Source organism: Haliotis cracherodii, unplaced genomic scaffold (genome assembly GCF_022045235.1).
Source record: "Haliotis cracherodii isolate W230 unplaced genomic scaffold, xgHalCrac1.p SCAF_11, whole genome shotgun sequence".
Classification (NCBI taxonomy): domain Eukaryota; kingdom Metazoa; phylum Mollusca; class Gastropoda; order Lepetellida; family Haliotidae; genus Haliotis; species Haliotis cracherodii.
Window position 1 is genome coordinate 1,111,309 of NW_027266266.1, and position 14,166 is coordinate 1,125,474.

General features: G+C 38.5%; 2 protein-coding genes and 1 long non-coding RNA gene across 3 annotated transcripts; 2 read left to right on the top strand and 1 right to left on the bottom strand.

The window, feature by feature from the left end:
- The first annotated feature begins 1,795 nt into the window (after positions 1–1,795).
- LOC139455998 (otolin-1-like) lies at positions 1,796–2,602 on the top strand. Its single transcript, XM_071237518.1, has one exon. The coding sequence runs from the start codon at positions 1,796–1,798 to the stop codon at positions 2,600–2,602; it is 807 nt and encodes a 268-aa protein (XP_071093619.1).
- Positions 2,603–3,732: 1,130 nt separating this feature from the next.
- Positions 3,733–6,619, top strand: LOC139455999 (26S proteasome non-ATPase regulatory subunit 10-like; the record flags this gene model as incomplete). Its single annotated transcript, XM_071237519.1, has 2 exons — positions 3,733–3,793; positions 5,192–6,619. Coding segments are annotated over 2 exons (678 nt in total), but the record flags the coding sequence as incomplete, so codon positions are not given.
- Positions 6,620–12,479: 5,860 nt separating this feature from the next.
- LOC139455187 (uncharacterized) lies at positions 12,480–14,154 on the bottom strand. Its single transcript, XR_011652469.1, has 3 exons — positions 14,033–14,154; positions 13,269–13,359; positions 12,480–12,591 (listed from the first exon to the last, which is right to left on the bottom strand). It is a non-coding gene; the product is annotated as an uncharacterized lncRNA (long non-coding RNA).
- Positions 14,155–14,166: the final 12 nt, after the last annotated feature.

The following is a 14,166-nucleotide window of genomic DNA, read 5'->3' on the forward strand; positions in this document are numbered from 1 at the left end:
AATAATTAAAAACTACGTTGTTTGAGTAGAAGAGATTCATTGCCTCCATGACGATGTTTATGAAGTGTTCCTCCAATAAAATTGTAGATATTATTTTCCTACTGTGCAATAATATGGTTGGAGATTCTATCTATATAATGAGCTAGCTGCAACTTTCCACCTACACTAGTCCTCAGGATACCATTTACTTCAGATAAACTGACGCAGAGTATTGATTGTTATGGATATTGATGTAAATCACTAGCATATACTGTTACTGTGGAGATTTAGTACTTTAACCAACTGTACATACTGTATATATCTAGTACTAAAACTAACTGTATATAATGTTAAGAACTAGTACTAAAACGAACTGTAAATGATGTGTAGATTTATTACTAAAACCAACTGCATATAGTGTAGAGATCTAGTACTAAAACCAACTGTATATAATGTATAGATCTATTGCTAAAACTAACTGTTTATAATGTTAAGATCTAGTACTAAAACGAACTGTAAATGATGTGTAGATTTATTACCAAAACCAACTGTATATAGTGTAGAGATCTGGTACTAAAACGAACTGTAAATGATGTATAGATTTATTACTGAAACCAACTGTATATAATGTAGAGATCTGGTACTAAAACGAACTGTAAATGATGTATAGATTTATTACTGAAACCAACTGTATATAATGTAGAGATCTGGTACTGAAACCAACTGTAGATAATGTATAGATTTATTACTGAAACCAACTGTTTATAATGTATAGATTTATTACTAAAACCAACTGTATATAGTGTAGAGATCTATTACTAAAACCAACTGTATATAGTGTAGAGATCTAGTACTAAAACCAACTGTATATAATGTAGAGATCTAGTACTAAAACCAACTGTATATAATGTAGAGATCTAGTACTAAAACCAACTGTATATAATGTTAACATCTAGTACTTAAACCAACTGTATATAATATATAGATTTATTACTAAAACCAACTGTATATAATGTATAGATTTATTACTAAAACCAACTGTATATAATGTAGAGATCTGGTACTGAAACCAACTGTAGATAATGTATAGATTTATTACTGAAACCAACTGTTTATAATGTATAGATTTATTACTAAAACCAACTGTATATAGTGTAGAGATCTATTACTAAAACCAACTGTATATAGTGTAGAGATCTAGTACTAAAACCAACTGTATATAATGTAGAGATCTAGTACTAAAACCAACTGTATATAGTGTAGAGATCTATTACTAAAACCAACTGTATATAATGTAGAGATCTAGTACTAAAACCAACTGTATATAATGTAGAGATCTAGTACTAAAACCAACTCTATATAATGTAGAGATCTATTACTAAAACCAACTGTATATAATGTATAGATTTAATACTAAAACCAACTCTATATAATGTAGAGATCTAGTACTAAAACCAACTGTATATAATGTAGAGATCTAGTACTAAAACCAACTGTATATAATGTATAGATTTATTACTAAACCAACTGTATATAATGTAGAGATCTAGTACTAAAACCAACTCTATATAATGTAGAGATCTAGTACTAAAACCAACTGTATATAATGTTTACATCTAGTACTTAAACCAACTGTATATAATATATAGATTTATTACTAAAACCAACTGTATATAATGTACAGATTTAATACTAAAACCAACTGTAGATAATGTTAAGATCTAGTACTAAAACCAACTGTAGATAATGTTAAGATCTAGTACTAAAACCAACTGTAGATGATATTAAGATCTGGTACTAAAACCAGCTGTAGATAATGTTAAGATCTGGTACTAAAACCAGCTGTTTTGTTCCAGCACCGAGTGATGCGAAGGTGACGCGGAATGAGAGGGGGGCGAAGGTGACGCGGAATGAGAGGGGGGCGAAGGTGACACGGAATGAGAGGGGGGCGAAGGTGACACGGAATGAGAGGGGGGCGAAGGTGACACGGAATGAGAGGGGGGCGAAGGTGACACGGAATGAGAGGGGGGCGAAGGTGACGCGGAATGAGAGGGGGGCGAAGGTGACACGGAATGAGAGGGGGGCGAAGGTGACACGGAATGAGAGGGGGGCGAAGGTGACACGGAATGAGAGGGGGGCGAAGGTGACACGGAATGAGAGGGGGGCGAAGGTGACGCGGAATGAGAGGGGGGCGAAGGTGACACGGAATGAGAGGGGGGCGAAGGTGACACGGAATGAGAGGGGGGCGAAGGTGACGCGGAATGAGAGGGGGGCGAAGGTGACACGGAATGAGAGGGGGGCGAAGGTGACGCGGAATGAGAGGGGGGCGAAGGTGACACGGAATGAGAGGGGGGCGAAGGTGACACGGAATGAGAGGGGGGCGAAGGTGACGCGGAATGAGAGGGGGGCGAAGGTGACGCGGAATGAGAGGGGGGCGAAGGTGACGCGGAATGAGAGGGGGGCCACCTCAGTGACACAAGCTACTGGAGTTGTTCATCGTCCAGGAAGTGAGAGCCACAGGCGGGAGTATGATACTGGAATGTCAGACCAATGTCAGCAATTGTGTGCTGTTATATCACAACTTATTTTTGCATGCACAAGATTAATGATAATTGTAACATAAATGTAGGTATGTTCCCTGATCTGATTGGTTAAAAAGTGTTGTCGAATGAGCATAACATCGCTGAATTTTTGGGGTCTCATCACCGTGTATGTATACATTAATTAATGGAACTATTTTTGAAATCATCAACATGGAGGAACAGATGGAAATTTACCCTGACTTCCACATCGGAGATTTCGATAAAATATTGAGTGAATGGGGCGACGAGACATTTTCTGAGATAATACAAGAATTTGAAGGTAAATGAAATTTACCTTTTTCCATTAATTACAAAATCATAATCATAAATAATGTAATTTTCTTGGGCTTGGCCAAAGGAAAAAACAAAACAAAATCAATTTTTAACACAGTAAAAAAACATTTATTGCAACTCTATAATGACTTTCATACATCCACCTAATTTTGTTCTTATTATAACCCACAAAAAGCTGTTGAAGCTGAAAACCGTTCTGAGATGGCCCCCGAACTAGGAAATACAGCCAGCGTTTCCGTAGAGCCCAAAGTTCAAGCGTCCAGTCACCGCTTCGCGTCCCTTGATACAAAAGCAGTACAGGACATCGTGGATAGGAACCTCTCCAAATCTACTGGGAGTTAAAATATTTCGACGTAAGCCATTGAAACATAAAAGAATACATAAACAAATAAAAAAAAATTCCTACGCAGATTCTATCAACATCAGCGAGAGTTACCTCCCTTACACCATTGCCATAATAGCAATGTAAAGCGTGACCAATGTGTCATCGCAAAAATTGGCAATAATATAACGAGATTGACCAAAATCTTAACATAAATTAAATATTTCGTTTTGTAAGATTTGAGATATGTTATACTAAATGGATATACGGAAATTTCATTTAAACACGACACCGTAATAATAACGAATTACTCCCACTTACCGTCACATTTGTACCCTGAACAAGGCAATCTTTTCACTTCCAGAATGGCTTGGTTTCCGAGGTTTTGAACCCACGTTCGAAGAGCTTCCTGCTTTTCAACTGAATGAGAGACTGAGGTTCTTTTATGCCGAAGTCAGAAATGCTGAGGGAGAACTTTACTCAAAATCGAGTTTTGTTGGGTTGCGTGCTGCCATACACAGGCATATCAGGGGCCGCCATTTGAGCGCAGCATAAACATTATCCAAGACCGGGAATTTCACACTGCAAACTGCCGTCACTTTACTGTCAAACGCAGGTATTGAATCGCGAGATTTGCAGAATTACCGGCCACAAATCCGATGAATCGTTGAAGCCGTATTCCATTGACTCGAGCTCGTCTCAAAAACGACATTATTCGAACATTTTTCAGAGACAGCAGCAGCTCGCTAACGAACGTAATTTGGTACCTGTCATAGATACAAGAAATCCTGCCACTGTCCACTGCTCCCGTGAATAATTTCCAGGTTAATTCTTCTGCTAATTTCCACGGCCTCTCTCACATATGTTAATCCACTGTAACAGTAAACAACTTTTTCAATCCCAGCTAAGCTGCATGTCTGAAATTTCGCACATGTTTGACGTCTCTTGTCACCACCTCAGTTTCAGGCGAGTTGACACTATCTTGTACAGGGGCCCAACAGTATGTACGTCTTTTCTAATTTTGATTATTTGTATTTCATAGTTACGCATAACTACAAATTACAAGTAAGATGAGGAACTGTGATAAAGAATTGAATTTGTGATATTTCCTGTTGTTTGTTTATTTTCTGAGAAATGAGCTTGAACATGTGACCACCCCTTTCGTAAAATGGACCCTCATTATTGGAGTACCTCGAAACCATTGATCGGTTTCGCGGCACCCCATATCATGCATCTTTTCGAAGGTGAGCACGAGGAGACGTATTACTAACGACAGTTTTGTTGTGTCATGCGCTCAGTAAATTAGTTCCTCCTAAATATCGATTTAATTAACGTTCATGTTACAATGTCGATAAATATTTCGTTTTGTAAGATTTGCGTGATGTTATGCTGAATGGATGTACGGAAATTTTTCATTTGAACACTCCGCCTTACGGCGTCGTGTTCAAATGAAATTTCCGTACATCCATTCAGCATAACATCACGCAAATCTTACAAAACGAAATATTTATCTCCTAATTATTCAAGGCGTTAAAGATGCATCAAATGTCATGAAATTTAACCTAAAACTAGTGTCAAACAATGCCGCGTATTTCATGTATTGTATTGATAGACGATGACATCTTGTGTACAGAGTACAAGTATTACATTTATTGTATTAAGAGACGACGACAGCGTGTATTCAGGGTACAAGTATTACATATTTTATATCAAGAGACGACGACAGCGTGTATTCGGAGTACAAATACTACATGTATTGTATTAAGAGACGACGACAGCGTGTATTCAGATTACAAATACTACATGTAATGTATTAAGAGACGACGACAGCGTGTATTCGGAGTACAAGTATTACATGTCTTGTACCAAGAGACGACAGCTTGTATTCAAAATATAAGTATTACATGTATTGTATTAAGAGACGACGACAGCGTGTATACAGAGTACAAGTAATACATGTATTGTATTAAGAGACAATGAGAGATTGTGTACAGAGTACAAGTTTATGTTTCAGTGACACAGAAGGCCTCGCGGTCCGACCCCACACCTAACGTCACCCTCCTTGACGCCTGTCGTGCCGGGGACGTGGACGAGGTGAGGAACGTCGTGGGTCAGCGTGGTGTGAGCCTGAACTGTAGAGGGGTGTGCCGGGATACACCTGTGATTGTGGCAGCAGAGAAGGGACACAGAGAGGTAGTGAAGCTCCTTGTGAATGATGGAGCAGATGTGACCCTGCTTAACGACGTCGGTAACAACATCCTTCACGTGGCCTGTCGGGGAAGCGATGTTGAGATGGTGAAGTTTCTCCTCTCACTGAACATGGTGGACATCAATAGCAGAGGATGGCGGAACAGGACCCCGGTGTTGGAGGCAGCAGTAAATGGACGCAGAGATGTAGTGGAATTACTTATGAGTGAAGGAGCTGATGTGTCAATGGGGGACGATGACGGTAACAGCACCCTTCACTTGGCCTGTGTCGGGGGATATGTTGAGACTGTGAAGTTTGTTCTCTCACAGAATGTGGTGGACATCGACGCCAGGAACACGTTGGGGCAGACAGCTGCCGCCGTGGCGAGATCCCGGGGTCATCAGCACGTGGTGGATCTCCTGATGTCCCATAGCGGTCAGTGAAATGAATGTAGTGGTCGTGCAGACGGTGAAGGAGGACGTTGTTGGAAACAGAGACGTCGTGTGTGGTTTTATATTTCAGACTCAAGGTGTAAATGTTTGTTGTATTGATGACAATTGAAAGTCATGAAAAATATTTGTTCAGACATTTGGTCATTTGTTGTATTTGGAACTTTACTTTGCATGATCAGGTAAGGAGATTGTCAAATGAGTGTATTTATAGGGTGTGTGATAAGTATTTTAACGCCATATTTCGTAATGTAGTTCTATGTTAATTCTATGTCATATAATCATAATTAATCCTGAAACTTACAACAAACTCGTCAATCTATTGCTTGTCGTAAGAAGCGACTAACGGGATCGGGTGGTCAGGCTCGCTGACTTGGTTGTTGCATGTCATCGTATCCCAATTGCGTGGATTGATGCTCGTGATGTCAATCACTGGATTGTCTGGTCCATACTCGATTATTTACAGACTGTCGTCATAGCTGAAAAACTGCTGAGCGCGGCATAAAATAACACACACACACACACACACACACACACACACACACACACACAGAGTATGTATCGATGATGGTACTCCTTATACTGATGCTCCGTTGTATGTTTATATTGCATATGAGCTGTGTATTATTCTATTTTTGCCCTCTCTGAATGTCTGAGTATTGTATGTGAGCTGTGTGTGTATCTATGACGTCATCCGTTCCTTACTATAATTGTGGATGTTCCGAAAGATTTTATATGATTGATAAAGCTTGTTATGAGTCGAGAGCTTGTTTGGCTAGGCGCTCCTTTGCAAATACGCCTGTATGTTAGCAAATAAAATTTAAATTGTAGCGTGTGACACACTAATAACATATTTTGCTTTCTTCTACAAATACGCAGGATTCCTGCGACAGGGTGAAAGAAACAGAGACGCCGACTTCCTTTGATTGATTCCAACACACTAGTATTCAATGACAATCAGGAGCAATAGAAAAACCTCCAGGAGCTTACTTGATCCTTTATTTTCCAAACGTACCTAATGATTAATACTAGTATATTAATACACGCAAACAACAGTATTACAAACAACAAACAACACTGGACACAAATTCATGCAAGGGCATTCGAGGAATTAACGTAAACTCTTTCAGTGTCTTTACCACAACTACAGCTGTGTTCTTCCATAGGAGGATGGCCGAGGCCCGGATAATATACCATATGGATGTAATAGATCCGACACCGGTGACACGATAGATTTTTTTAGCGCTACTGTGAGTGAAGATGAGAAAGTTATTTTCTTGTGTTGGAACGTAAATGGACTGAGCCCAAAAGTGGATGACAGCGACGTCATCTCTAACCTAAGCAAATTCCAGAGAGTGTGTCTTGTAGAAACATTTGTATATGATATGTGAGACATTAATTGGTTAGATGGTTATGATGTCTTTTACAGCCCCGCAATTAAATTATCTGAGTATGGTCGACTCTCAGGTCACGTATACACATTCAATTAGTAAGTTTTGCAGGCTAATAACATCTGATATCGATAATTTTGTATGCATTAAAGTAGCAAACCAATTGGTCTCTGTTGACAGAAATATAAATTTGATATGTACGTATATCCCACCGTCGGGTTCGTCATACTAACAAGAGTAACTCTAAATGTAACATTGAACTGCTTGATCAGTTCTTATTAGAAAACCTTCCAGAAATTAGAGATTCTTACACACTTATTTGTGGTGATATGAATACACGTACAGGTGAACAAAACAGCCAGCCTGCTAACTTTGATGATGCTTTTGATAAACACAACATTCCATTTAGTGAGGAGGAGGAGCTACCTATTAATGATCGTAAATCCCATGACAGTGTGATCAACAGATTTGGGCAGATATTGTTAGACATGTGTTATTCATTCCAGCTACTTGTTGCTCACGGCGGGGTATATGGAGACGCAGGAGGGGACTATACATATTGTGGTCACCAGGTCTGTAGTGTGAATGATTGCTTTATCTGTTCTCCGGATCTTTTTCAATACATTGACATGTTCAACATTGGAGATCGTATAGAGTCCGACCATTTATCATTAGAATTAACATGTAAATTCCCAAACATGAACAACCAAAATGATAAGCCAACATCCGGTTGCTTCAAAGAAAAGATTGTTTGGAATGAATCTCTTTGTGAAACGTTTTTTAAACAGCCTGCAGGAAAGGATGGTGTCTTGTAATCAACTACTTTTGAGTAAACTGGATTTTAACATTGAGGGGGCTATAGATGATTTCGTTTATGTTATCTTAGATTCTGCAGATTGTAGGAGGAAAAGAACTAGAATTATGCGTTATCAACATACCAAGGCCCCATTAAGTGACGAATGTGAGATTGCTAGACGGGATCCTCGAAAAGCATTGAGAACATTTAGACGTAGACGTACTATTTCTAATAGAAACACCTACTGCAAAGAGAAATCAATATAAATCCTGCTGTAGGAAAAATAAATCTTACTTGTGTAAATTTAGGCTTAAAAAACTGAGTGATACTATCTATTCTCCCTATAAGTTTTTGAAACAAATACGTTCATTAAAAAAGCAGGAAAATAGAAAAGTTAGTATCTCAAAGGGCTGAGTGGCTTATTCATTTTATTTTATTTTTTTTCAAATGACACTGTTTGCAACACTGACAGCGATGTGTTTGATGTTTCCTCTGCATGTTATAATGATGTTGACGAACTTATTTTAGAATCACCCATATCACAGGAGGAGATTCTGGACACTATAGTACATCTACAAAGTGGAACAGCTGCTGGTCCTGACCATGTTGTGGTTGAAATGATAAAATGTTCCAAATTTGAGATGATGCCTTTTCTCCAAAAATGTTTCAATAAGATGTTTGACAGTGGTATATTCCCCAGAAGCTTGTCTTGTCCGGTAATTATTCCAATACACGAGAAAGGAGAGTTTAACAACCCAGACAATTATAGGGCAATATCCCTAATGAGTATTCGTGGAAAGATTTTACATCAGTACTTAATTCCAGGATTACGAATTGGGCTAACATGCGAGATAAGATTCCCGAAACTCAAACTGGTTTTAGAAGAAAGTACTCAACTTCAGATCACATATTCACATTATATGCAATAATCCAAAAATGTCTATCACGTCGTAAACACAAAGTGTATGTAGCCTTTGCCGATTTTAAAAAAGCTTTTGACTCTGTTGATCGTTATAAACTATGGCACTATTTAAGAACTACTGGCCTTCAGGGGAAAATGTACTCTGTATTAAAAGCTATGTATTCAAATATCCAATCATGTGTACGATGTGGTGACGATGTAACCGATGTCTGTGACTGTCCTGTTGGCTTACGTCAAGGATGTATCTTGAGCCCGATAGTGTTCTCATTTTTTATTAGTGAATTATATTACGAACTTATGGCTAACGGTAAACATGGTATTCAATTGCTCCCAAATGTAATAGACATTTTGATGCTTCTTTTCCCCGATGTCATTTTAGTATCTTTTATATTCAGATTCTGTTATTGGACTACAAACAACTTCAATTTTGAGAATGTTACACCAAAGAATGGAAACTATCAGGTAACCATGATAAAACAGATATTGTCATTTTCAGAAGAGGGGGCAGGTGTCATTGAATGAAAGATGGTTTGTCGATGGTAAATGTGTTAACGTTCTGAGCCATTATGCATATCTTGGTGTTATGTTTACCCATACAATGAACTTCACGAAAAGTATCTCGGTCTTAACATCACGTGCAAAGAAGGCCTTAATCAATGTAATGTCTGTCTCGCAGAAAGTATTAGATTTTACACCGAATATATTTTTTAAATTATTTGATGCCAAACCAAACCTGTTAAAGGGATCAGAAGTATGGAGATTTCAGAGATACGATTGTCTTGAAAAGCTACATCTTTTAGCCTGTAAAAAATTCTTATCCGTTATACATCAACTCCCAAATTAGATGCTTGAAATACTGTTTTAATATTTTTGGAATACATGAACGCCGAATCCCCAAACTTGCTTATAATGTGCTTGTACATCTAATCGACATGGGCAAAGTAACATGGGCATCACATATCAGAAACCTTTTGTTTTTCTCATGGCTACGGCTTTGTATGGTTAAACCAAACAGTTGGTGATGTTAAACTCTTTTGAAACAATTTCGTGAACAATCTAAAAAATGTTTTATCAGGAATGGCATTCCACTCTAGAAAACAGTTCAATTTATGACTTGTACAGAACCTTTAAGAGTATTATTCAACCAGAAAATACTTACACAGCAAAAAAAATGCAGTTTCCGGTATCCGAATACCTGCCGGATACCACCGGACACTTACCCAAAACGCGTCCGGGTATCCGGTGGCAGAAACCTTGCCGGATACCAGATCCGTGGTATCCGGCATGGACACCTCACCTGAAAGTATGCCACCTGGAATCCGGGTATCCGGCACCGGATACCTCACCGGATACCTCAATCTGGGTGTCCAAGGATCCGGCACCGGATACCAAGGATCCGGCACCGGATACCTCATTCTGAGTTTCCAAAAACATGTCACAATTTGGGGGTGCATTTTGTTCAATTAAGTGTGAAACACCTAAATGTATATTGGAAACTAACCATGAAAATTGAACATTGCTGAAGGAATCCGGCAGGTATCCGGCAGGTATCCGGATGCAATTTTTCAAGATGTCTTAATCCTGGTAAATGATGTTAGCCTGGGCATATCAGATAGCTGTAGTAACATTCTGTGTCATTTTAGTTGTAAATATCCCCTTAAAGTTGAGATCTATGGGCATGTACTTTTGGAGAAGACAATTTTTTCAATCTTTTTAGATGTTAAGCTGTTTAATGAACAAACATCAGTTCTAATACATGTATGATGATATCCTTAAATTTCATGTTCAGACTTCCAAATTGTTCTGAGTGAAAGTATAAACTCATCGACTGTGTGCTCACTTGGGCCTTTGGTCCTAGTGAGATGATAATATGATTATTTGTAAAGGTACAAGTACTTGTTACGAGTATACCAGCTTCATTTAAGTTTGAAACACAATATGCCTCACTCTGAGGGTGACATGTACCAGATTTCATCACACTACAGAGAGCTGTTCCTCAGTTACTGTGAACATTTTTTAGTGAAAGACCTTGAAAGCTAATTTGACCTTCAATATCAGTTGCGACTATTTCAAAAACAATTGTAAATTACTTCATTCAGTATAACATTGACAAACATATGACAATGATATACAACTATATGTATAAGAGTTATTTAGACTTCTGCAGGAAAAGGCACATTAGAGAACAAGAGTCATCAGAAAGATGACATAACCCCCCGGCAGCTGTCTGTAAAGTAACCACTAGTAAATGTGCAATTCTGTATGTAATGAGTCAACAGTTTAAAGTTCTTTAAGAAGCATACATTGTTTATCCACAAAAGATCCACCATGGTCGCATCCATATGAATGCCATGTTTCGATCAAATACATTGAATGGTTTTCGAATTCTGCCCCAGAAACGAACCTCATCCCCAATTGAGTCTATGTCAAACTTCATTCCATAAAAATTTAAAAAAATAAAAATTAGAAAAATCCCAAAATATCAAAAGGCAACACTTCAGTATGTGCCTGATAGCTCTGCCAAGTTTTGATCAAATACACTGAATGGTTTTTGAATTCTGCCCCGGAAACGAACCCCATCCCCAACTGAGTCTATGTCCAACGTCATTCCATAAAAAAAAAATTTTTAATTTTTTTTAGAAAAATCCCAAAATATCAAAAGGCACCACTTCAGTATGTGCCTGATGGATTTGCCAAGTTTCGATCAAATACACTGAATGGTTTGGGAATCCTTCCCCTGGAAAAGGAAATGATTACGGATGGACGGACGGACAGACAGACTGGCTGATCGCTATATCACCCAGTATTATATGCCGGGGGGGATAAAAAGTAAGTGTATGACCTGTTGCCAACTTCTATCCCTGCCCTAAGGAAGAGTTTGGCCATTAACAATTTTTTTGTCTGGCTATGACATTGACCTTTGACATAGCAGACCAATGTGTTATTCCAAAGATGTCCAAGCAATGCATGGTTTCATCCGATAACTGTGGCTATCAAACTGAGGCAAACTGGAAAATCCCCATTTACACACCTGGCTAAAGAAACATAAACAACAAACAAATTATCAAATTCTTTTATTCATATGCCTATATCACACACTGAACATTGTTCACATGATGGTTCCTGATGCAGTATGCAATTTCCTCCTATTCTTCAATACTCATAACAGAGTGGGATAACTGTTCGCTTGAAAGCATCACCAGACCATGCTCACCATTTCAGAGTTACTTGCCCTCAAATATCCTTTCCCTTCTATATTGCCATGGAAAAACAGGAACCAGGATGAGGGGAGGCCAGATCGGCTCTATCCCTGTTGCATTGTGTTAGTAGAATTGTGAACATTCTATTTGGTGTTTGGGTCCACATTTATAGACAAGTAGTCGCAAACATCATTCCTTTCAAGTGATTACCACATGGCCAAAGACAATAATTTCTTCAACGTCCTTGAAGGGTCCCGCTCCGACTTGGCATTGGTTGGTCTTCTCACATTAGCCAGACCAGCCTTAGTGAGTGTGTCCCAGTGTCAATTGGGATATAACTTCTTGGTAGGCCCCCACTGAAATAACAGGATTCTCCTCATCACTATCTGCCTATCACTTCTGATATCTGGAAGGGTCCTTCCAGACTGTCAACCAGTCATCCGGGTATCTCAAGCTGGACTTCAGTTTCTGCAAAATTATGTATAAAGATTGTAGCAATAGAAAAGAATTGTTGCAACATGTACTTACAGATAAAAGGCAGCAAATTCACTTAATTTATCATCTTTGAGTTTTGTTATATACCAAACATTTGAAATATATATTGTTCCATGCTGATGAGTTGAAACAATCATTAACTGACATCTCTTAAAAATGCTTGCCATACAAGCCAAAGTAATAGATGAGGTAGCAAGTGGACTCATTGATCGCTCGTAATCGTACCCAATAACGTGGGATGTTGTCCATAACAGTCATCATCGGTGCATCTGGATCGAGCTCATAACATTAATCACTGGGTTGCCTAGTTGAGATTTGATTATTTATAATCCTTGTCATTTAGCTGAACTATTGTTGGATGTGGTGTTAAATGAGTGAAATGGGAAGAAAGCCCGAAGTGATGCAGGTCTTACATGTTTACCACTTTGATGAAACCCACAAGCAAGTGTATGATGCTACCCTCGATTCAAACCCATGACCATCGGTTTCTGTCAAGCCCAAGAGATACAACTATGCACAGCAAGTTGTGGTGCCTTTGATAATTAGGCCATCCATGCCAACAGGTGATAAAGAACAAGCAAACTGAAGAAATATTTGCAGAATAGCTACATGAACATGATGAACCAAACAGAATAATTTCAAATATTTACCACTCACTGCTACTCTTCTCTTGTTCCTCATTGCTTCCCTTTTTCCATCGATGCTGTGCAGATGACTGACTCATTCATTCATCCAGACATTCTGCAAAAATAAGTAGCATTCACAATACAGAAATATCCAAACTGTACATGCTGTACATTGAATTCAATTGAAAAGGCCCCAGTTGAGTTTCCAACTTAGAACTGTCCTTATTAAAATATTTCATTCCAAACATTCAGAGATAAAACATAATCCCATATTTAACAACTGTCAAACAATTATTTGACAACAAAGCCAGGGTCATTCAACATACACTTTACATAGGGAATCACTTGTTGCAAAACAGATCCTCGCCAAGGTCAGAGTCATTCCATGAAATATTGAATTATTTAGTTATGAAGCTTATACAAAACAAGGACATAACAGTGTAATTATAAAAATATGTTAAGCGTAAAAAAAGTAAAGTCTTTGGTGGCCATTATTGTCTGTATTAGCATCCCACAAAAGTTTAGAGTTAATAATCGTTCCTAGATCTTTGTACATTTCTTCATTATCTGTAAAAAGCGGATCTAATTTGGATCATCTTGTTTTGACCACAAATCCATTACGCCCCTTATGCAAATCCTTGTCGTCATAACAAACAGTTGACCTTAATACTAAAAAAAGGACCCTTGGCGTTTACGGTAAAGTATGTAGAGCAGGAAAATATCTAAATCAATCCGTTCCATAAGATCTCTGCACGGAAATCATAAGGTCACGAAGCCCTGCTACGTACCTGGCATCCGCATTTGCTGCCAATCGCCTTTCCAAATACTGTTGACATCCGCGTTGTGGATGGCTCAGAGGAACTTCGGCCGGTATTTCCGTGGTGGAGGTGAATGAGAACAATGTATCGATACACGAGGTAAG

Bases quoted from the DNA above. Each gene is read 5' to 3' on its own strand.
- LOC139455998 (XM_071237518.1), top strand. From the start codon at position 1,796: ATGTTAAGATCTGGTACTAAAACCAGCTGTTTTGTTCCAGCACCGAGT.